General features: G+C 32.7%; 1 protein-coding gene across 1 annotated transcript in view; it reads right to left on the reverse strand.

The window, feature by feature from the left end:
* PIK3C2G (phosphatidylinositol-4-phosphate 3-kinase catalytic subunit type 2 gamma) overlaps positions 1 to 23532 on the reverse strand; it is a 270689-nt gene that overhangs the window by 198272 nt on the left and 48885 nt on the right. The window contains exons 8-12 of the mRNA XM_016124109.2: positions 20888 to 20958; positions 17107 to 17170; positions 10312 to 10368; positions 5994 to 6116; positions 1692 to 1725 (exon numbers count right to left, since the gene is read on the reverse strand). Coding sequence (XP_015979595.2) covers positions 1692 to 1725; positions 5994 to 6116; positions 10312 to 10368; positions 17107 to 17170; positions 20888 to 20958 — 349 coding nt within the window. The remainder of the gene's footprint in view (positions 1 to 1691; positions 1726 to 5993; positions 6117 to 10311; positions 10369 to 17106; positions 17171 to 20887; positions 20959 to 23532) is intronic.

Below are 23532 nucleotides of genomic sequence, written 5' to 3' on the forward strand. Positions count from 1 at the left end.
ATACCAAACATTGTGCAAATAAACACACATCTCAAATGAATCATAAAGTTGGGTCAGAGAACTTATTAATTGAAGTCTCAGCAGGTATTTTGGGGAATCTTAATTATTTTGATAATTACTCAAACTCTACTCTTTCCTTTTTAGGCAGAAATAAAGTTCTTGGTTATAATTTGCCTCTTCTAGGTAATGTAGAGAGGTGTGCTCGTGTATTATGCTTGACTTCCAGCATTCTGGATGAAGAATGCATTTCAAATATCATCAGAATGTATTGAGGACTCAAGATATTGGGCTTGGTGATGAAATATGGAAACATAATATTTATCACATCTCATTTTACTTGGGGGAAAAAGGTTGTAGTATCATGACATAAAGAAACAGTGACAATATTTATGTCATTAAAATTCATTAATTAGAACCTATGATGGTTTAGAATAGAGTATAAATCTCTGAACATTCCTGTGCAGTTTTATTGGATCTCGTGTTCCAACCCCGGAGGAATATGAGCGAGGGGATTTTATTCCAACATTCCTAACAGAAAGGAAGAAAAGACCATTTCCATACAGAATACCTCCACTCGTTCACTACATTCTATCACTTGAACTCTGTTAGTAATATTGTTGGAGAAGGTCCACCCCTTCCCTCCCTCTTAGGTGTTCTGGAGCTTTATGAATGCCTGGAACAGAGATTTTTCCATAGCACAGTTTTGGGGGTTTTTTCCTCCATATTTTCTACCATCTCACTTTTCTCTGTGATGTGAAGTGGAAAGTCCTTCAAATATAATTGAATATCCTCTTTTGAGTGGTGGGAATTAGAATTGAATGGATATCCCTCTGCACATAACTTTCTACCGAAGACAATTAAGGGTATAGAGGACAGGGCATGGACAGGCATTTGTGTTTCACTGTCACCTCTGAATCCCAGAGTGTTTAATATCTGTGAGTCAGATAGTTTCCTTTAAGATACTCAGAGTGTTCATAAGCCAATATCATCTGCTTGTGCAAACAAGAACATCCCTGACCACACCCTGTACGTTAAAGACGATCATAGCTTTTATGCATTTTAGGAAAGCTGAGGGTCAAAGAGTTTAACTCTCTAAGTTCACAAGGTCAAAAGGTGGTAGAGTTGAAATTCAAAACCAGTTCTGCCTTATTGTAAAAGTCAGACTCTCCTCTGCATTCCACTATCACATCTCCACTATTTTCTATATAGGCAAAGTCTTCCTTGTGGCTTGTGGTTTTACAGGCTCAGAGCCTCTGCAAACTCTAGTTATTCCAGAATCTAATCCTTCTACTTTTTAGTTAGATTGGTCTTTCAAGTAGAGCTTTTACATTTGAAATTAGTGACTTTGAAGAAAGACATATGCTACTTTCCTGACATTCTTACATCAAAATATAATTAGCTAAATAAAACTTTACAGTTTCTTGAAATGGTCATAAGGATATTTTCAGTACTACTTTAATTTTTATAGATCTCTTGATTTTTCCCATTTAAAAAAAATGTCAGGCTAAAAGCTTAGAGTGTGCATAATTATTCACTTGCAGAATAATCGCTTCTATCAGTAAAAAGTTTTAGCAAAACATTTTTACCTCAAAAGACATTTCGTATGTGTTTGCGTTACCATGTTTGAATGAAAACTTGAATTATTTTTGGTTCTATTACTTTTTTTTTAAATGAGTGCATGTATGTTTTACCTTTTGCTGAAGTCTCAGAATTTTGATGAAAATTCTAAAAAATAAAAATAGGTGCAAAGACACACTAGTTATTCAGAAAGCAATTTCACAAAACAGTTAAACTTTTAATATCCCATATCTAAACATAGATAGTTCTCTGGCATGATAAAAAGGCAGTGTTTCTTTTTGTCATATATAAATATTGCTTATTAAGCAGAGGAAATCTAAATTGTAAGATGGAAGAAAAGCCTGAATATTGTAATGAATAACTTAGGTTATTTGATTTAAAAAAAAAATAAATTTCTTGAATAAGCTCAGCCTTTTTTGTATTATTAGAACAGTTCTACACTTATAAAGGAAGCGCAATCCTCTTTCCACAGCCATGACTAATCTTTTGAGATAGGTGCATTTTTAATTCTCTGTTTAGTGTGTTCTGTTCTTATTAGCAGTCATTCAGATGCAGGCTTTGGGCTGCAGGAAAGAGGGCTAGACGTAAGTGGGCAAAATCAAATAGATCCACTATGTAATTTCATTTTTTTTCTTTCTTTTTAGAGATTGAAAAAATAATAGTAAAACACTTAAGATCATCTCCTAAATTGAAAAAAATACTATTCAAAATTTAATTATTTCGTGGTCATTTGAGATCGCATTCATTAGTATGATGGTTTTGTTTATTTATATATTTGTTGGCTTGTTTATTTACATTTATTTTTGTTGCAGACCTAGATTACTTTAGTGGTTTAGGATTTACTGGTTTTAACTTCATTATCATGAAAATTATAAAGCAATTCACAGATTGACTAAAAGTAAGTTTTCAGTCCAAAAGCAAATTTAATTTTTAAGGTCTATTTTAAATGACACTAAGTTTCTTTTTAAGTAAATCTAATTCATGAAAAGTTTGATTTCTCAAATAAGCTAGGAAATAATTGTCTTCCTAAAACAAGAAGCTTACTACAGTATTTCTTTAAAGAGAAAACACTTTTATCATGTTTAAAATGTAATTAAACCTATATACAACTTTTCACTTAAAAGCATCATTCACGTGAACTTTTTCAGAAGCATTTCTCTTGGATAAAATATTTCACCTGAGCATAGTTTCAACCACTAGGCTAACAACTGCAAATAAAATCTTTATTCCATCTATGTGGTTGAGACTACTGAAGATGCTAGCTTGACTTAACTAGAATTCAATTTATTCGGAAATAAAAAGCTGTGTTTTAAAATTGCCATGGCAGCCGCCTACAGAACAATGTGTAAGGCCATATTTTTCACTTTGTGGTTCATTTATTGTATAAGCATTTAATTGAAATATATTATGTGAGCTTCTGGAATATAATTTTGGAGGATGGAAAATTGTTTCCAGTGCTGAGTGGGAGTATGAACTAGAGTACAACTGCATTTGTGATATAATTCTTCATCTTGCCAAAACTTACATTTAATAAATACCTAATTACTTCCCTGTGTGGCAAGAAATAGTCCCTTGCAAGTTGACCAAAAAGTGGAACCACGAGAAAGCAAAGGTTCTCAAGTTTGAGTTTGTTGGCAGAAGACTAGTATTTCTCAGTGTTTCTTAAATCTTGGTACGTGGTGAGTGGATAGACTGAACTACTTTGGCATTGTTAACTGCATGCAGTTGGTTACTGCACAAATTCTGTAAAATATACTTATGATTTGTGCCAACATTCTTGTGTAGGTGGACTCATAGTTAGGATAGAAAAAGAGATGAACAAAACGTCCGAATGAAGGTGGTGTAAAATAAGCAAACTTTTAAAGTGTGCTCAGAGTAAGTAGAATCTGTTTATTAGGGGATGTTGAACTATCGATTTTGGCCATTGACATATATATGAACTAAAACTGATAATCGTCAACTCTTTTCTTCATTTCTATGCATGAATAATAACATACAATTGAACACTCATATACATATAAAAATGTGAAATGTGAATAAGAGCTTTCCTTGAGAAGTGTAATTATTCATAGCTTTCCTAGGAAATATTCAATTTCTCCCTGAAGAAATCTTTTGGCTTCAGCTATATTGAAAGTTTGATATTTCAGAGAAAATTGTCATTTGTGTTCTTTTAGGGAGTTTCAGAAAAAGAATGTTTTAAAGGTAAGGCTTTCTATATCTAGTAATGCTTTAACGCCATTTGAAGTATATCATCCTAGAATTATATCTTTCTCATTCTTTGAGAATGAGATCAGTTGTTTCTGCTGATTCACTGAGAGCTGGACATAAAAATGGATGAACAACCAAGTGCTCTTAACAGATGGTAAGGCACCTGTTCACATTCATATGCCTGGTCTCTCCTCTGTCAAAGGCTCACATTTGTCATGAGGCTGGCAGTAATCAATGGGGTTCTAAGTGGTGCTTATGCGTATTAACACCATCCTGGCCACATGGGGAAGATTCTCAGAACCTACCACCAGCATCACCTATACTATCTCCAATAATAATAATGACTCTCATTCAAGACACTATCATCTAGATTATTATATTAACATTATTTTACATTAATTCAATTATCAACATTATTTCTAATACTTAGATAACATAATATTTCATCACAAATTATTAACATTATTTTTAATACTCATAAGAACCCTGCAGATTCTGCTTTATTTTTCTGTTTTAGAGATGAAGAAACTTGAAACTCAGAGATATGAATCAATTTTCTAAAGGATATTCAGCTAGCAAGTGGTAGATCTTGAATTCAAATTATGTTTGCATGACCCTTAGCTCTTTGTATTATATTATCTGCTCTAGGTGCTTGTAATGTCCCCAAAATGTGAAAATCTAAGAAAAACTAGTTGTTGAAAGTTAATTCTCACTACCTTGTTATCCTGACTTAACTTTAGCTATTAAAAGATTCTTTTTAGAATTACATAACCCCTAAATTTTTGAGCTATCAAAATATTTAGTTTGAAAACACATTGGTGATAAGATTTTCAAGACTATAATTTTCCCATTCTCACACAGAATAGAAAAATAAGATACGATTAGATATGATCACATTAGATTTTTTACTGTGGCATCGTTTGAGAAATCCATGGATTTTAATACCTACACATGAAAATAGTTTTGGAGACTATGTAGCTATTTCATTTCTTTCTACAATTGGAAAATATGAGTAGATATTTTCCAATTAAGAAAAATTTAAGGAAATAAACACATATCTATCTCAGATGTTCAATTTTGGGATTTATTGGTTATATTGTTTAAATTTTGATTTCTTCATTGCTTTGTGTTTTTAGTTTTTAATAAAAGTTTATCTTGGAAATCTTTTAATTTTGTGACTCCATTGCCCCTCAGAGTCATCACTGTTCCTGATTGTATATGTAAATAATGTATTTAAATTTCTATATTTATTATTACTATTAAATCATGAAAAAACAAGTTCTAATTAAAATAAGATGTAGAAAATCCAACTTTAAAAAATTACTGATCTTTTTCATAGTCACATATTTAAAACAATAAGCACAACGATGTATATGTATTAATGCTACAGTTGTCTGCTTTCTAAATCAATCTTTTTGAAATTTCAAGGCTGGCATATTCAAGGTAATATAACCTCTACTGTCTCTTCCCATGCAGATAAAGATGCATGCAATCATTCCCTCTTATGAAGTTTCACATAAACTGGCATATGTATAGAGACTTGGGTTCTAAAAATCTCTATTTTGCCACTTATTAATATTCTATACACAAGCAGTGTAAGCAGCAGATTTTAATAATGAAATGAACATTAAAATACCTACTCTGTGGCATTGTTGTCAGGATGAGTTGAAATAAAATAAAATAAAAATTAAAAGAAGTAATATATGAGTGAAACAATTTTATTATTGCAATGTAATATTATTACTTATTATTATCACAATTATTATATCCTTTTGTTTTATCCCTTGCTTAACTAATTATAAGATTAAATGGATTTATTGGACCAGAATTCTTATTCTTTTTCTTGGGCAACAATGATACCTACGTTAGATTTTTGAGATTAAACAAAAAAAATCTCATAATACTCATTTTTTTAAACTGAAAAAAAAAAAAAAAAAGCCCATACATCTAGGTTGATTGTATGATTGATTTGTCTCACTTAGAAGTTATATTGTAGTTACAAACTTCAAAGGTGTTAAGAGATTTTCTTTTAATTTAATTAAATCATTTTGTATAATGATCAAGTCTTCATTACCTCCAAATGATTGAAATATATATACACGTACACACAAATACATATATAATAGTTAGTCAAGTCTTTAACTCTTCTTAATAACTATTGAACTCAGGTTTAAGGTAATTACTGTTTAATAAATGAGTGTATTTACCTCTACTTTTCTCTGAAGAATTTGATTTAGTTCATTTACAGCGTCTGTAATTTGTTTGGTCTCCACACATCCCAGAACACTGCATATATTTTTGACTTCTTCAGTAATATCATTTACATTTTTCTGTAGATGAAAAGAGTCATATCTTAACAGTTTTTGAAATTGGGAGAACATTAATTTATCTTTAAACTACCTCTCTTTCCATAAAGAGGTGATAGAATAAAATGTGGTTGTTTCTTCCCATGTGAAAGAAGATTCTCAAGACTGGTGATCCTGTGTCCTGAGTCACAATTTGCATTGAGAGAATGCTCAAAAGGAGGACTATTGGAGTTTATATATATATCAACTCTAACTCTAATTTAACATTATCTGAAATAAAATGGAAGAGAGGGAGGGAGGAAATGGGGAAGAAGAAGAGAGGGAGAGATAGAGGGAGGGAGGAAGGGAGGTAAAGAGAGTCATTTCTGCAAAATACTTCAAAAACAAGGCAACTGACAGCAGACCCATGTAGAGTTTCAGAATGCAAATGTTTTTGTAAGCAGTGTGAAAGAGGGCAAAATTGTTAAAAATCAAATTTGCAGAGCTCAGAACAAACTTGGGACAACGAAGTCTGGTGTTGGAGTGTTTGGTTATCTTTTGATTGTACTATCCTTGAAGCAACTGATGTTTCAAAAAAATTACTAATGACAAGTATAATTTATAGTGACTAGCTCATCTTAAAATAAAAATTGCTGACTGCACTTAAGATAGTTATACACAGATTTTATGGTCACAGCTCTAAGAGCCTTTTATTAGTCTCTTTATTTCTCAGCTTTTGCATGTTCTTAAATTAGCTTTCATTAAAAAAAATCTGCTCTATTTTGAGATTATTCTTTTCTGTATAGTACTATTAACTGTGTTGAGAACTATCTCATCTTTAATTCTGTAGTAATCATCTTTTACTCTACAGTATTTTTACATACTTTGTCTATATCATTAATGATGTTTGCTTTTCAAAACATATCAACTCTGTCACCAGCATCCCAGTCATTCTAATGGGAGATTAGAATAGTTTATTTCAAAAAAGGTGGGAAAATATCCACTCCATTTTTTTTTTCACACAGAGAGATGGATTCACAACACAAGAAAAATTTGACTCTATTCTAGATTATTTTCTTAAAACATTATCATACAAAGACACAAAATGGCTATTATATTAAGGGAATATAATTTGTTTCTTTTGTGGAAAAACAAAACTTTTAGTATGTTGCCAGTATCTCTTATATGTGATTTCATAAACACTGAGAACGGATGGCAAAAACCTAGGAAGAATAACTAATTAGCACTATGAAAGACACCATCGGAATTCCAAAAATGTTAACAGACTTGATTGAAGAGCTAAAAGTAAGAAGATGTGATTTAATTGGTGTATATTTTCTCTTTCACAGATTAATAAAATACAACCACTCAATTATAACATGGGGAAGAAAAGTGATAAGTAATTAATGTGGGAAAAAGTTGTTTTATTCATGTATGACCTTAATATGAATCAACATTTTGATATGGCTTCCAGAAGATCTACTTCATTGTTAAATTAAATTGAAAAACATATTCGGATGTCTCTGAATAACCAGAAAGTTAAGAAGAGTCCCTCCACATTTTCCATGTATGTAATCTGAATAGGAGTTTCATCTGGGGTATTAAACATTTGAGACTGGACTTGACAAATTGAATTTTCACAAAGGAGAGCAACCCAACTATCAATATACTGTTATTGTACACATTCAAGTGGACTTGATATCAAGTGGACTTGATATTCATCTCCGCAGTCAGGTTATATGTATTAAAATCCTTGTTCTGCTCATTTTCAATTGTGACCATTATCAAGTTATTTAACTTCTGTGGGCCTACGTTTCCTCTTCTGTAAAATTAGAATAGTAATAATTAATTATACGATTGTTTTAATAATGAAGTAAGATCAAATATAGAGAAGCACCTGATAGGGAATAAGGTCTAAATTTTAGATAATTAATTCATTTTTATCTAATTAATTTTTATCTATCCATATAGATTTTTCAGTTTATAAGAACAATCAAACACTGTACATGCCCAGGTAACTAATTAAATGAAAATTGAAAACTCATAAAAACAATGAGAAGAGTACATATTATGTACTATGTTTAGTTTCCATTCATATGGTCCAAGTACATATATGACATATGAACTTATGAAAATCCATAAAAATATTACTAATTAAAATAAATGCAAATGCTGGGTTGACTTGAATCACCTGGTAGCCAGTTTACTTCATCTCTTTCTCTAGTCTTTCAGTGCTTCTGATCTGATCTATTTATCACATTTAATATTTAAAAATTCTTTAAGTTAAATATTATGTTCATTATATTTACAAACTGCTAAGATTATTAGAATATATTAAGTGAAATATCGCAATAGTAGAATTGACTTGGTGATTATTTGGATGTGAGGACCAACGGAAAGGTTAGATTTAAATGATTCCAAAACTTCATACTTGGGAAATTAAGAAGATAGGGTGCCATTAATTATGGCAGGAAACAGGCAAAATGGGAAGAATTTTGGTGGAATTTTTATGCATATAGTTTTGATACAAAGAGCTTGAGTTTCCAAAGGGACAACCAAGCAGACACAGCCTTCAGATATGTGGAAATACAATGGTTCTAGGTCTAACAGCTGTTGTACTGAGAAAACCCATACACAGCACACAATGTAAACACCATAAACAAGAAAAATGTAAATATAAAGCTTAGCCCAAAACAAAGATAGTACAAAGCTCTGGGTGATAGAAATTAAAAGAGGAAACCTAAGTCCAGAGCTTCAACATTAAGGTTGGAATAATCTGGGGGAAATATCAGACTAGATTTAGGCCTTCAGGGTTAGAGATTGGTTTTACTGCTAACATGGGATAATTTTGGACCTAAACTAGTTGGTATAGTAGGGAGAGGGGCAAGGTTGAAGCTGTTGTCTCTGAATAAACCCCTGACACTGGATAGATTGTCACTTGCAAAAGGTGGGAGGAGAAAAACAATGCCTACTCACCAGGAGAACTTTTGAAGAAGGCTTTCCTTACCCAGGGGCTTTGAGTGAGGAAAATGATTACTTGAGAAACTGTTATGTGTAGCTGTGGAGTATTAATATAGTCTCTTCTCCTCAAAATATTCACGCGTGTACCATATGTGAATTCACATACACGTGTGTACGTGCATACATGTGTGTGCACACACATCACACACACACACACACACACACACACACACACACTGGTAAGAACGGAATAATCAATCTGATTACAAATCTCATGATGGGTGATCTGCCATATGAGAGATTCTATAGACACAAAACAGGATTAGTGCCTGATTTCAAGAGAAATCAAAGCTAGATTTGGGCATTATTGTTATGGACGTGATACCTGGGCAAGAATTTGGATGTGATTGTTCAGAGAGAGAATATAGATAGAGATACGAAAAATTGAAAGCTGAGTATGTAACATTTCAGAATGTCTGGTATTTAGATGATGGTGGAAGAAGTTTGAGTCACAGGTGGAGCAGACAGAGTGCTGAGACATAAGCCATAACATTAAGATTTAATGGAAAAAAAAAGGAAAGGTAAGTTGATGGAAACTTTGCCTTGGAAAAAAAGAAGAAAAAGAAAACATGATAATCACTTTCAAGCATTCAATGGTCTTTCTTTCTTTTTCTTTCTCTCTTTCTCTCTTTCTCTCTTTCTTTCTCTCTTTCTCTCTTTCTCTCTTTGTTTCTCTCTTCCTTCTTTCTTTCCTTCCTTCCTTCCTTCCTTCCTTCCTTCCTTCCTTCCTTCCTTCCTTCCTCCCTCCCTCCCTCCCTCCCTCCCTCCCTCCCTCCCTCCCTCCCTTCCTTCCTTCCTTCCTTCCTTCCTTCCTTTGGCCTTGCAAGTGCAAAGGGACTTAGATTAACTGTAAATAGCTCTGGAATGATAAATTGGAACAAACTGTCACAAATTTAGAGACATTCATTTTGGATTAATATTAAAAAAAAATTTTGCAAATATTATTTGTTTAAAAATTGAGTAGGCTTTCCTATTAGTAGAGATTTCCTCCACATTACAGGTATGAAAGCAATCAGGAATGATTAGAAAAGATTTTCATTACATGGTAGTTTGGACTAGACTCTCTAAATTATTTTTAGCCTTATATCTCTAAGTTGATGAAAATAATCATGCTGAGATGTTAGTTTGGGTGCTATATTCCAAGCTTATTTTAGGAAATATGTGATATATCATAGCCTCAAAAGGAGCAACATTCTAATACTTTAAATATTAAGCTTACCTTAAAGGTATTTTGAGCACTGGAGAAAATCGGTGACAAACTTTTCTCTGCATCTTTCTAGAAAACAAAACAAAACAAAACAAAACACCATAAGGTTCCCTTCTCCCTTTCACTTAGCTGTGATGGACGCCAACATAATATGTATTTTAAAAGCCATGTAATGGGTTACTATTTTTTAGTCTTTAAATAAACCTTAATGAATTTCTTTTTACATTTACATACTAAAAATTATCAAATTCAATTTAATAAATTTGGAGACAAATTTAGAATTTAGAATTATTTTCTTTCCAGGTTTTGTAGTGTTCTTATAAATTGCTTACAGACTAAAAATAGCTTTTAGAATTCGATTTCAGCTTAAAATGTAGAACTTTGGTTCCACTGTAAATGTAAAAAGGCATGCAAAATAATTATTTTTCTTGGCTGCATTCGAGATTTGAGGTCATAAAATAACCAAATATACTGAATTCCAAAGAGTGATAGGCTGCTTCAAGGAGAGATGGGGTACATAAAATCTTTGACTTTTGGCAAAGCACAGGAGAAGGGGGTGGCCACTATGCAAGAGGGTGAGAATAAATCAGCTAAAATTTTTGATTCTTAAAAGCCAAGTATGAGTTGCCATGTCAATTTGGAATATTTGGGAGTTCAAGACACGAGGAGAGTTTACGACCATTTGGAAGTTCTTTTCCATGGACACCTACCAGTTATTCAGGGGTAAAGTTGAAGGCAGTGCAGGAAAATGAAGTGCACTCAGTGGTGCAGGTAGGTAAGAGGTGATCACCTGTGTCTGCAGGACAGGCATGAAGCCCCACATGCTTCTGTGGAGGCTTCTCCCATAAGGAGTAAAAGCCTTAAGCTGCCAGTTGAGGGTGCTAGGAAAATGATACTAGGAGAGGGAGAACACTCTCTGTCATCCTTATCTTAGGTAAAAAACTCTTGCTCTTGGGGGAGGGGAAGAGAAAGCCAAACAATTTACCTTTGGGGGAGAGGTAAGCATAGCTGATGATCCTTAGCTGATGGAGGAAAAGCAGAAGCAAAAACCTTTTGCTCCTGGAGGAGGGGTAGGAGACCCTGTTTTGAGTCTGGGATGCTACATGGATACTAATCAGAGGTCAGGTGCCACTGAAAGGAGGGATAGAAAACTCTGCTATAGAAGACTAACTTCAGATGAAAGGCACACATGTGGAGGGGCAGGAATTATAAAATTCCAGTATTGAGGTTTAAGAACACAGTCTGCCTAAGGCTGTAGTTGATCATTACAAAACAGAACCCCCTTTACTCTACTACAAAAAAAAAAAAATGAGTCTATTCTGCATAATAAATAAGAGCAGAGTACTTCTGGGGAAGAGACAAAAATATTGAAAATATTGAGAGGGACCTGGGCATAGGCAAGCAGGGATTGTTGGAAGCTGAGGGTAAAGCAGGAACACTGAGAATAATAATAATAAATCTCTGGTACTACAGGCCCCACTGTAAGTATAAGCCATAGTAGCTAACCACTGGAGGAATTTGAAGCCTGACATGCCCTGCTGATAATGATAGCAAAAACAAAACATAAATAAAGTTCAAATCTTGACTAAATTGTATGAACGATATATACTTATAACAAAAGAAGAGCATTTCCTTCATCATCCAGGTATAAATACAATTTACTTTAGCTCTACTATTCTCCACAGGATGTTAATCATTCAATCAAAAATGAGGATCCATACAAAAAAAGCAAGATGGAGCAACACATTGTCAGTAGAGGAAACAATTAACAAAACTATATAAATAACCCAGATGTTAGAATAATCAGACAAGGACTTTAAAATAACTATGATTAACATGTTACAGGATCTGATGGAAAGTATGGACAACATGCATGAACAGATGAGAATTTCATGAAAAACCAGAACACAACATCTAAGAGCTGTCAGACAGTCATATACACAATTGGAGTTCTGGAAAGGTATGAATGGAGCAGAGAGATACTTTTAGTCAACATGTCAAAAACTGTGGAATGCCACTAAAATTTAAGATCCATTAAACTTTAAGAAAATTGATGTAACGATAAATAAGAAATCATAATGAAAATTATAAAACAGTCCACTAACTAGCAGAATATACTTACAATATATATAACCAAAGGAAGACTAAATAAATAAATGACTCCCATGAGTCTATTTTTAAAAGATAAAGACATGTGGAGTAAACAAAAAGTTTGAACATGTAAATTATAAAAAAAGAAGTTACTTTTAAAAAGAGGAAAGAATCATCAATTTATTAGTAGTTAAAGAAATGAAAATTATGACAAATAAGATATCATCACTTAAACCTCATGTAGGCAAAATTTAAAAAGTTGGATTGTACCACACATTGGTGAACAAATGGAATGATGAGAACTCTCATACACATTGTAAAATGTGTATGACCTTATAAGAAAAGTAATACCTTTGGTATTACAATTATTTAATAATACCTCGTAAGTCTATGACTCTAGATATATACTCTAGAAAAACCTTGATATTAACTCAAATGGACATCAATAATAGAATAAATAAATAAACTGAGGTTCACTCAGTTGAACCTCAACTGAGTACTGGACAGCAATGAAAAATAAACAATTCAAAACCACATGGAACGAAGTGGATAAATCTCAAAAACAATATTGTGTGAAAGATACATAGCCAAAAGGTACATACAGTTTGATTCTATTTAGATAGACAGTAAAGAGAAATCTAAACCTTAAATTGTTAATGGATGCATACGTTGGTGGTGAAATGGTATAGAAAAGTTACAAAATACTTTTCACCAAAGGATACCTCTTACATAGAGGAAAAGAGATATGAAATGACATGTGGGCAGATCTTATGCTATTGGTGGTAATATTTTGTTCCTAAACTTAATGTTTAAAATGAGAGCCTGTTCTATTATTCTTCTGTTGTTTGTATGTATCTTATATGTTCTTTATGTATTGTATAATTCACTGCACAAATCCCAAATAAAATGTCAGATTATGTTATTCCTTTGACGAAATCTTTCAATGCTTTCCATAGCTCACTAGGAATACAAATTATGTTGGCTACTGATTACTTTCCTTATTGACGATTTACTTTTACTTTTCATTTTTCTTTTTCTTCAAGCCTGGGAGTGTTCTGTAATAGGTTTGACTTTTAGTAGTTTCAATCTGCCCTTTATTTCTGCTAAAGTAAGTTCCAATTCTGCAGTTTTGCTTTATTTTCTTTGTGACCTGACTTTATCTTTTCATATCCTTGACTTCTCCTTTTGTGACCTTTCAACTGTTTCTTGTTACTTATTTATTTTATCCTATTTTCTTATAATTTTTTTTCTATCGTGAATGTAAATCATTTTTATGACATTTTTCTTCTGGATCCGATATAATCCTCCACTAATAGTGTTAAAAATAATAACTTTATTGTCAATAAAGTAACACCTGTAGTTATGTTTTCTTGAAAACTTTTAATTTTCCAGATACTATATTATATATATTCTGTATATTCTCTCTCTCTCTCTCTCTCTCTCTCTCTCTATATATATATATATATATATATATATATATATATATATTAAGCACATTACATGTACTGTTTTATTAATTTAAAAAATAGTGTTATATTTGATTATAGTCATTCTAGTGATGAATAATATGAGCTCTAGGAAGGTTAAATAAAAACTTCCATAGTTGTCAAAGGGTTGGCATACACATCTATTTGACTTTGAAATCTTTGCTCCTAAATTCTGTCCTTATTGTCACTTCGTTTAAATTGTGTTTCAAATTGGAACTTTTGAATATACTACAATAAATCTGCTTATTACTAAGAGAGCTTCAGTTCAAAAAAGTTAAATATATAAGATCGCTACGGGCCCCCATTCTTTCTACTTATATATCAAATTTTCAGCTTTTGTCTAGGGACTGAATGAAGTTGGAATTTGGACTTGGGGAGGGAAAGTGTGAGATGAGTATTATTCTGCCTTCCTCACTAAGTCACTTGAACTTGAGTAATACAGATGCCCTATTTTTCTGGTTATCTAGCTGGTATAGTTTTTGAGTCAAGGGCTAGATGGTAAGGGGTTTGGAGGTTTTTAGCTCTTTTCAACCCAAGTAGATATTTCATGAAGCCAAACTATATTTTGAAGCATGAATAGATTTGTCTCAATCCAGATTCCTCTCATTCACAATTAGTTCACCAGTAACTAGATTCTAGTATAAGTTTGTCATCAGTGTTAAGGGTTGCTAACTTTCTCTAAAAATTATACTTGACTTTTTAAAAAGAATTTTGGAGACAATACAGTAAAGGCTATTAGGAAGAAGCAACTTTGCATCAGAAGTTGATTATTTCACATAGTTTGAAATCTGGTTTTACACTGCTTTGCTGTATAAATACCATTCTATGTTATTTATCTGAATATGCTATCTTTCCAACAAAAAATCAGCAACTTTAGAATGTGGTTCTGACTTCCCCTTCTCTTGGTTCTAGTGATTAAGTAATTTGGTAATTTGCATTAAGTCGGTATTAAGTAATACTTTACGAGAAAATTCTTTCAAGATTCCCAATCAGAAATAAGTCAACTTTAAATATGTCAGATTACCATTAACGAGGAAAGAAAATATTTGGAAACATAAATTATCCATATTTATGTTCAATAATATTTATGTCATATTTATTCGGTCTATATGTTTGTTATTTTTTCAAATCATGTGTAATAATCCAAGTTTGGGAAACACAGAAACATACTATTTTTCAAATTGATACTATTTTCTACATTGATGAAATGCTACTCTATACATTTGTCAAATAAATAGTGCAAAATTGTGAATTGATAATATTTCAGTCTGTTCTCACTTCTCAGATATTTACTATTGATGCTTCATAGGAAGAATCTCATTTAAAAAGCTCATTGTTTTGGATGGAGTTTGTCTGGAAAATCACAGACACTGTGAGCTATTTATAAAATAATTCAGAAATGGGTGATGATAACTTTTTGCAGTGATAATGTAAAGACAGAATTTCTTTGATGCTTTGCCAACTTTTAAGTCATATTGAAAAAATTTACAATTGTCAATGGTTTCTTTTAAAGTGGAAATTTTGGAGGGCTCATGTATGAGTAATGATCAAACTCTGTATTTGGAAAATAAGAATTATTACAGAATTTTAGCAATTTGTGTGTGTGTGTGTAAAAAGATGCCCATTATACATGAACAATACTGAGATATTTAGATAATTAAAATTTATCTATAAGTAGTTTATTATAACCTCAAAAATGAATCTGCATATAGTCAAGGTACATAAATGATCTAGGAATGAAGTCTTAGTCTACCCTGGGTACTGGGTTAATTTCAAATTCTACACTAGGAAGAATGACTATTACAAAGGTGAAGAATCAAACTGAAAGAAGTACTAACTATGACACTTTCATGAGACTTAAACAATCCAATTGTGAATTATTTTTGCATTCTACATTTTATATTTCAAGATTCAAGCCAGGATCAAAAAAGGAAAATGAAATTTAGAGTGAAAGGATTACAGTTTGGGAAGGAATATCAGTCATATATTTGTCATCACCATGTCTTTAAATATTTATGTGGAATCCAGATATGAATTTGGTATCTATATCAAGAAATATAATTCATTAATTTTAGAATCCTTTATTGTTTATTAATATTAGAAATAATTACTTAAGATCTGTATCATTTTATTATAAAGAGTCAAATTATTTAATGGAAAATGTAGCCCTCATTGTTTTAAAAACATTTTTTACATATACACTGTATATGTAAAGATAAAACATGAAAAAACAGAACATCTAAGAGCTGTCAGACAAAGTCATACGCAATTAGAGTTCTGGAAAGGTAAGAAATGTTTTATCTGTGGAAGAATAACCCTTCCCTGGTAGAACAAGATATAAGAAATTATCTTTCTAATGGTGACCACAACTTGGACGCTTAGTTGGTGACTAAATCTCAGTAGTCTTGGACTGAATCCACCATTTTCCCCTGCTAAGTTAGCTTTTCCTTTCCAGGATTTTAGTGAATTGATGTCTCCATGCAGTCAGTCAACAGCCACGAATCTAGAGGGATTCTAGATACCTGTTCCTCTATTACTCATAGACTTGAACAAAATCATGCGAATTGCACATTTTCACTTGTTTTAAATCCTATCCATTCCTATAGTAAAGTTTTTGTCAATGCCCTCATCTTCTCTTTGGGTTAATGAAATGCTCCTCAGATCACCCATCTGTCGTTCTACTGACCTGCATAATGACTCCTTGTCATCAGTTGATAAATTAGACAACCATTAAATTGTCAATAAAATGTACTTAAGATCCTACACATTTGCCCCTTTCTTCTGGTCTCTTTCCAGGCCCTCACCTTGAATCCTAATTGTAGCCATCTCAAATTTTATACAGTTTCCTAACCATGCCAGACTGTTTTCTAACTGCTTAACTGCTTTTGTTCATATTGTTCTTTGAAAGTTATCCCTACTGTCTACCTTCCTTAACCATGTTCCTTTTCTGACTAGCGTATTTATTTTTCAACATTCAGATCAAATACGTAAAATTAATAAAGCCCTTTTTTGTGTCCTGTATACACATAGGTCTTTCATAAGACCTGACACTTTATTACACACATCTATTTATTTGTCTGTTTTGCCATGAGAGAATGAAAACCACTCAAGTGTAGATCCTCTGCTTTATTCATCTTCGTATCTTAAGAAACTTGCAAAGTTTTAGAAAAAGAATAGATGCTTAATAAATGCTTACTGAATTAATAGATGAAGTAACAAAAGTTAATACCTGGGTTTTCAATAGATATTTCAGGTGAGAATCATAGTTTTTGATTACCGTTGAGAGGCACTGTCTGGAAGGAAAAAAGAAAACTTTTATAATTGGATGGGAAAGCACATTAACTTTAGCACACTTATCATAAGTTTCGCTTTGTCCATGATTCTGTAGTAAATAAGGTTTTAAAAAGGATTATTATTGACATAATTTAAAAAACTATTGCAGATGGATGCCATATAAACTTTGTATAACTTGATAGACTACAAACATATTTGAAAATTTTAAAACTCCAAAGAAATACATGACAAATTGACTAAACATCTAAAAACTGTTCATTAGATCAAACTACACTTAATTCAAAATGTAAGTTTCAAAGGGATTTATAAACACATAATGACAAATACTAACATCAACGAATGTTAAATAGAAAAAAATGTTACATATGCAAAATGTTGTAGAAAATTGCTTTCAGAATTAATGATATATTTATAATATATGGGATTGTCTTTGACACTAAACTTCTGTTTTTTATTTTCCTAAGCTTTCTTATTGCTCCAGCTTTATCTATGCTTTGGTGAAATAGATGGGAGTCGAGCAGAGATTCTTCTGGCTTCACTGTTCAAAATTACTTTTCCAAGTGTTATCGACTTTTCCTTCCTATTTGTTCTGAAAACTCCTGAATTGAATTGAATAATGAGTTAAACAACACAAAAACACAGTGTTAAAAACACACCAACATATTTTACAAGTAGCTGCTGTCTCAGCCTTTATTAAATCATCACCTTAGCTGGATTTCATCTAATAGTTCAAAGACAAAGTGTATAGAATATATAAAAGTAAGTGGAGGTTTAAGAAAAGAATAGTGGAAGATTTTTGCTAGTTATGGAAGGATTTTTATATAAAACCTGATCCTAAAACTTAGAAGATTACCAAGAATACATTTGCTTAAGCACCTTACTATAAGGTAATATATCTATTTTCAAGAAAAACTAGGAATTAATGAAGGTATGTGATTTATTTAAATTCGAAGGGATAGCCTAATCAGGAAAGAATGAGACTGAAATCAAAACTTTTGCCATCTAGTGCTTGTTCTTTTAATGACACCACAAAGCGGTCTGAGGTGAGCATGTAGAGCAGCATTGTATGTCAGAAAGCCAAGTACTGGAAGTTACCACTCTGGCAAAGAAGGAGATTCCAGTCTCCCTCTACACATGAAGATCGACAATTAGACAGCTGTCCGCGAACAAAAATAGCTCTGCAAGAACTCAAGAATCCACCTAAGAAACTTAAGCAACATGGTATGCATCCATCAATGGATCAATGGATAAAGAAAATGTGGTATACACACACACACACACACACACAAACAGAATAGTGTTCGGCCATGAAAAAGAAAGAAATCCTTTTATTTGTGACAATACTGATGAACCTTGAGGGCATTATGTTAAGAGAAATAAGTCAGACAGAAATAAATACCATATGATCTTAACTGTACGTGGAATCTGAAAACACAACTCATAGAAACATTATATAAATTGGTTGTTGTCAGGGACTGAAGACTGTGTGGGTGGGGAATAGAAAGTTGTTGGTCAAAGGGTACAAACTTTCAGCTATAGGATGAGTAAGATCTGAGAATCTAAGTACAGCATTGGGCCTATAGTTACCAATATAGTATTGTATACTTAAAAGTTGCTGTGAGATAGAGCTTTAATGTTCTCATTATAACAACAGTAAAATGGTAATTATAAGAGTGAAGGATTTGTTAGCTAACCTTATGGTGGTTAATATTTTGCAATGTATTTGTGTATCAAATAATCACATTGTATACATTAAATTTATGTACTGTTATATGTCAATTATATCTCATTAAAACTTAAGAGAGAAAAAAAGTAAAGAAGGTATGTAGCGGCCTTTATGAGGCTGAAAATGCACCTGTGCTAGATAACATTTGAGGATGTTCAGGTTGGGGACAGAATATAATTGAAGTGGAATAAGCGCTGATTCAGAATTAGACAGCTGGTTTTAGTCATGGCTGTGGCAAAAATATCTGTATGCTGGTTGACAAAATGTTGCATTTCTCTGTGTTTCAGTTTCCTTTACAGAGGAGAAGCAGTATTAAGAGTTGGGGTTCCTCTAGATTGTAGTCCACCAAAGGAAGACGTGGAAGAGTTAGGTTCTGAAGCTAGTCTGTCTTTGACAGATGTCCTCTATTTCTCATTGCAGCAGAGCTTTTGCTTTGCCCTAAATTAACCCTGTGGACACTTGCACTGCACAGTCAAGGCCACCACACTCCTGTGAGGGAGCAGGCAAAGGCAAGGTGAGGCAGGAACAGAATGAAAACTGCCTTGCCCTGACCATCTTCTCATAGCCTCCATTTTTTCTCTCTGTGTCCCAGGTAGCAGGCGGTGAAAAGTCACAACCCTCCACCAAACCAGTTCAAAAATGGTTCTTGGTCCCCTAGGAATTTCCTACTTTTTAAAGAATTTATCAGATTTGATGTCTTTTTCTCTACAGGTTTTTCTTTCTTTCTTTCTTTTTCTTCTCTTCTGTTCGGGAGGCGTTGGTAGGGAGGGGTGGAGTGAGGGGAGGAGGAAAGAGTTAGCTCGCTCGACTAGCTCTGAGAGATAGTCTCTCGACTATTACTCGTCACTTACCATCCCTCTCCTTCACGTAAGTCATCCTTCCTTCCTTCCTTCCTTCCTTCCTTCCTTCCTTCCTTCCTTCCTTCCTTCCTTCCTTCCTTCCTTTCTTCTGATAAAAGAAAATTTGGATTAGGTTATATCAAAAGTCTTCTCTAATCCTACCCATTCTATGATTATTTGGTGTGAGGCTGAATATATTTTGGGAAAAAAAGAGAGGCACATATGGAAAGACACAATAGTTTAATGAAAGAATATGGCCTTTGCAAATTTCAGACAGACTTGATTTCAATACTGCCACTAACAGACTAAGTGGTCTTGGGCAAGTTAAATAACTTCAAGTTCCAGAACTTCGCTTTCTTAATTCTAAAGTAAGATAATATGTCTCACAAGGCTGTAGAGAGAATTAAATGAGATAATGTATGCAAAATGTATAAAAATCCACAAAGTAATAGTTATTATTAATAGTCACTGAAATAATTTAAACTCATATTTTTATATCAGGCTTTTCTTTAGAGATTTATAACATATACTTCCCACGCCCCATTATTCGCTTCATTCAGCTCAGAATAATTCCAGATAAACCCATACTATATCACTGGTTATCTTCTCCCAAGTTAGCTTCTTAGTTAGATATATTCTTTCGAATAATGCATGAATACATTTTGATATCAGAATCGATTAAGATATGTTCATTTGCTGTCACTTGAGTTTTCCAATTTGAGTTCACACTTCTCTGTTTATGATATACCAGTTATTTTCAGGGAGTTCCAGAAAGGAATTTAAAGTAGGAGATGGTGACTTTCAAAGTATGAAAATTCAGTTATACAAAGAGCTTAGTGACATATGCACACTCTAACTCACAAAATGAATGAGAAAAAAATCATTGAAAATGTAATAACTGGTAGCAGAGATTTAAAATGAACGTGAGATTATTCTGGAAGGTGTTAGCAGTTCTTCAACTGTGTCTGAATAGCTGTGAGGAATAGATAATTACTAACAGAATTTTCCAAAGGGAAATATCTATTAAATGTACAATAGCTTCCACTATACTAATGAAAGGACAGTTTTTACAATCAACTAAAAAACATTCTGACTTGGCACTTGGAAACTCAGTCAGAAAGTAGTCTTGGAATAGAAATAAAATGTCTTACCTGGATATTTTCCAAATATGCATAAATTCTAGAAGTTGGTTCAGACAAAACTGACTGTGGTCATCTTCATGCTGTAGACAGCAGAATAAATTAATATTTATAGAGTGAATAGGAATGAGTACCAGATAAAAATAGATCTGTAACTTCCTGCTGTCATTTCATTCACCTTTTTGATAACCCTCATTCATCATTTTAATATTTTGTTTTAAAGATTTTACAAGACTCTCCTTAACTGTGAAAGCATTCTTTTCAAGAGTAAAACAGAAAGCTGAGCATTCGTTGAGGATCAAACCTCAAAGACAGTTGAAAAAAACTCTTGACATCACCAAGGTCAAACATTAATTTCTACCAGCAGGAAAGCAGTTTTGCAGACACCAGTTCTCCCACATACGTGCACTTTTTCTTTACATTTAGGTCACAGATGCCGTGGCCATATAAGACTTGACAGCCTTCCAGATCGGCTGCAAACAGAATGAACTCCTCTATTTTTCAGGTTTACCACATCTTGCCACCAAAATGTCAGTTAAGAGATGTTTCCATTTCATGAATATAAAATCGTGCCAATGAATTACAACTACTGGTAAGTATAAATCCCAGGAGTTATCGGGCAGCATTGTTGATCATCCTCCCAAGAAAAATATGATAAATACTCATCATAAAATATCAGCTCTATGGTCCATACGCAAACACACACACACACACACACACACACACACACACACACACACACACACACACACACCGTACTCCTTGATTAGCAATTCTGCAAGGACATTCATGAAACCGTATGCAAGTTTGCAGAGGAGAATGCAATATACTCCAATATACATCATAATTGCACCATTTCACCACACGGTGGTGTTAAGTTTGAGAGGTGAGGAAATCTCTTAATGCTTATGGTACTTGTAATCTTGAATGTCAACACACACACACACACACACACACATACACACACACAATCTATTTTAAAAGCTGCCTGTTAACATTTCTGACAGAAAACATCAGAAGAACAACTTTTATATGGTTTAAGGTCAAAGGTAAATTAATTTTGATATTGAGTCGCTTGTGAGAAAGAAAAAAGCTAAGTTACATGGAAAGAATACGATCTTCACTATAATACCATATGTTAAGTGTGTGTTATTAAAAAGAAACACTTTGTGGAAATGTTAAGGAACTTGAAAACATGAGGCCTACTATCTAAAATTTACATCTAGAGTCACTGGGATGACTAAATCTGGAAGTGTGATAGTGGAGAAGATTTTCCTGCAACAAGAAAGATAAACGTTAGGCATGGGAAGCACAGTAAAAGGGGAGGGAGATTAAAAACAAAAACTGGAGCCCCAAAAGGTAGTAACATTTGAACTGTAATATTTGGCACTTTTGTTTTTCAGAAGTTAAAACCATAGCAAGCATATAAATATGACTTATTTGCCTCTTTCAGTATAGCATAATAATATTTATTTTAAAACCACTTTACTTGGCTTCTAGAGATGCTTTTTTGGGGGAAAATTGGCCTTTGTCATATTGTCACTTACAAGAAAATCTTTTTTTGTTTAAAAGCTCTCAAAAGGCTGGAGGAAAGTTTGAGCAGTTGTCCATGGAATATATCACATACTTTACTTTTTCTCCAAAGCTGGAGGTCATACCTTCATTTTAAGGAAAAAGTTAAGGCATTATTTTTTCCTTTTTCATACAAAATATATTGCTGTAAATATTATGTGAATATTTTCTCAAGTTAGCATGAAATCTTGATTTTATGATTAATATCTACAATGATGGCAATACTTTTGATCAAATTGAGAAGAGACAGAGAACAAAAGAGTCATTCATATCACATTTCATCAAGATGGGGATTTAAAAATTTTGAAACCTAGAATGATTTCTAAAGACTGTCAACCTGTTTTATGAATAATCTCATGGAACAAGACTTAAATTGCCATATTTCATTATAATATAAGCAAGCTTAAAGTAGGAAAGGTGTCTGAGATGACTTGAGCTTTGCAATGCCTTTTACAATTAGGGAACTCCAAAGTATTTACTGAAAGGCAGTAGTGTCAGTACATTTAATAGAATGATAATGATGATAATATTACTGTATTATATAAAAAGAATATCATCAAGTCGTTTATGTTTTACTAGAAAGAAAATATAACTGTTCATAAGTTTTTACTTAACAGCTAAAATTATGAAAATCACAAAGAATTTTGACACTTTAAAAATAGAGTTTTGAAAGGAGAACATTCACTATCTCCTTATCATATAGGGTTTTTAATAGTAAAGGACTAAAATATCATATAATCTAACACCCTAATTTTATGACATCAATAACTAATACATTGTTCTGACTAGGTGCAAGAATTGATTTAAGCTCTTCATTTATGTTTCCTATTTGAGTTTTTACAGTAACCATATTAAGTACTATTATTATTCACATTTTTTAGATGAGAAAACAAAGGTGCAGAGAATTTAATAATTTGTCGAAGAGCAGACATTTGAGTTTGGTAGTATGAATAAAGCATCTCTGCTTTTAAATAAGATATCAAACTAGTAAATGTAACACTCCTTATTTCCATGATCAGAGCAAGGCCTCTGTGCACTAGGATTTATATATAAAAAGGTTTCTACTGCTAGCCCTTCACAGTCAT

This window comes from Rousettus aegyptiacus, unplaced genomic scaffold (assembly GCF_014176215.1).
Source record: "Rousettus aegyptiacus isolate mRouAeg1 unplaced genomic scaffold, mRouAeg1.p scaffold_m13_p_2, whole genome shotgun sequence".
NCBI classification, from domain to species: domain Eukaryota; kingdom Metazoa; phylum Chordata; class Mammalia; order Chiroptera; family Pteropodidae; genus Rousettus; species Rousettus aegyptiacus.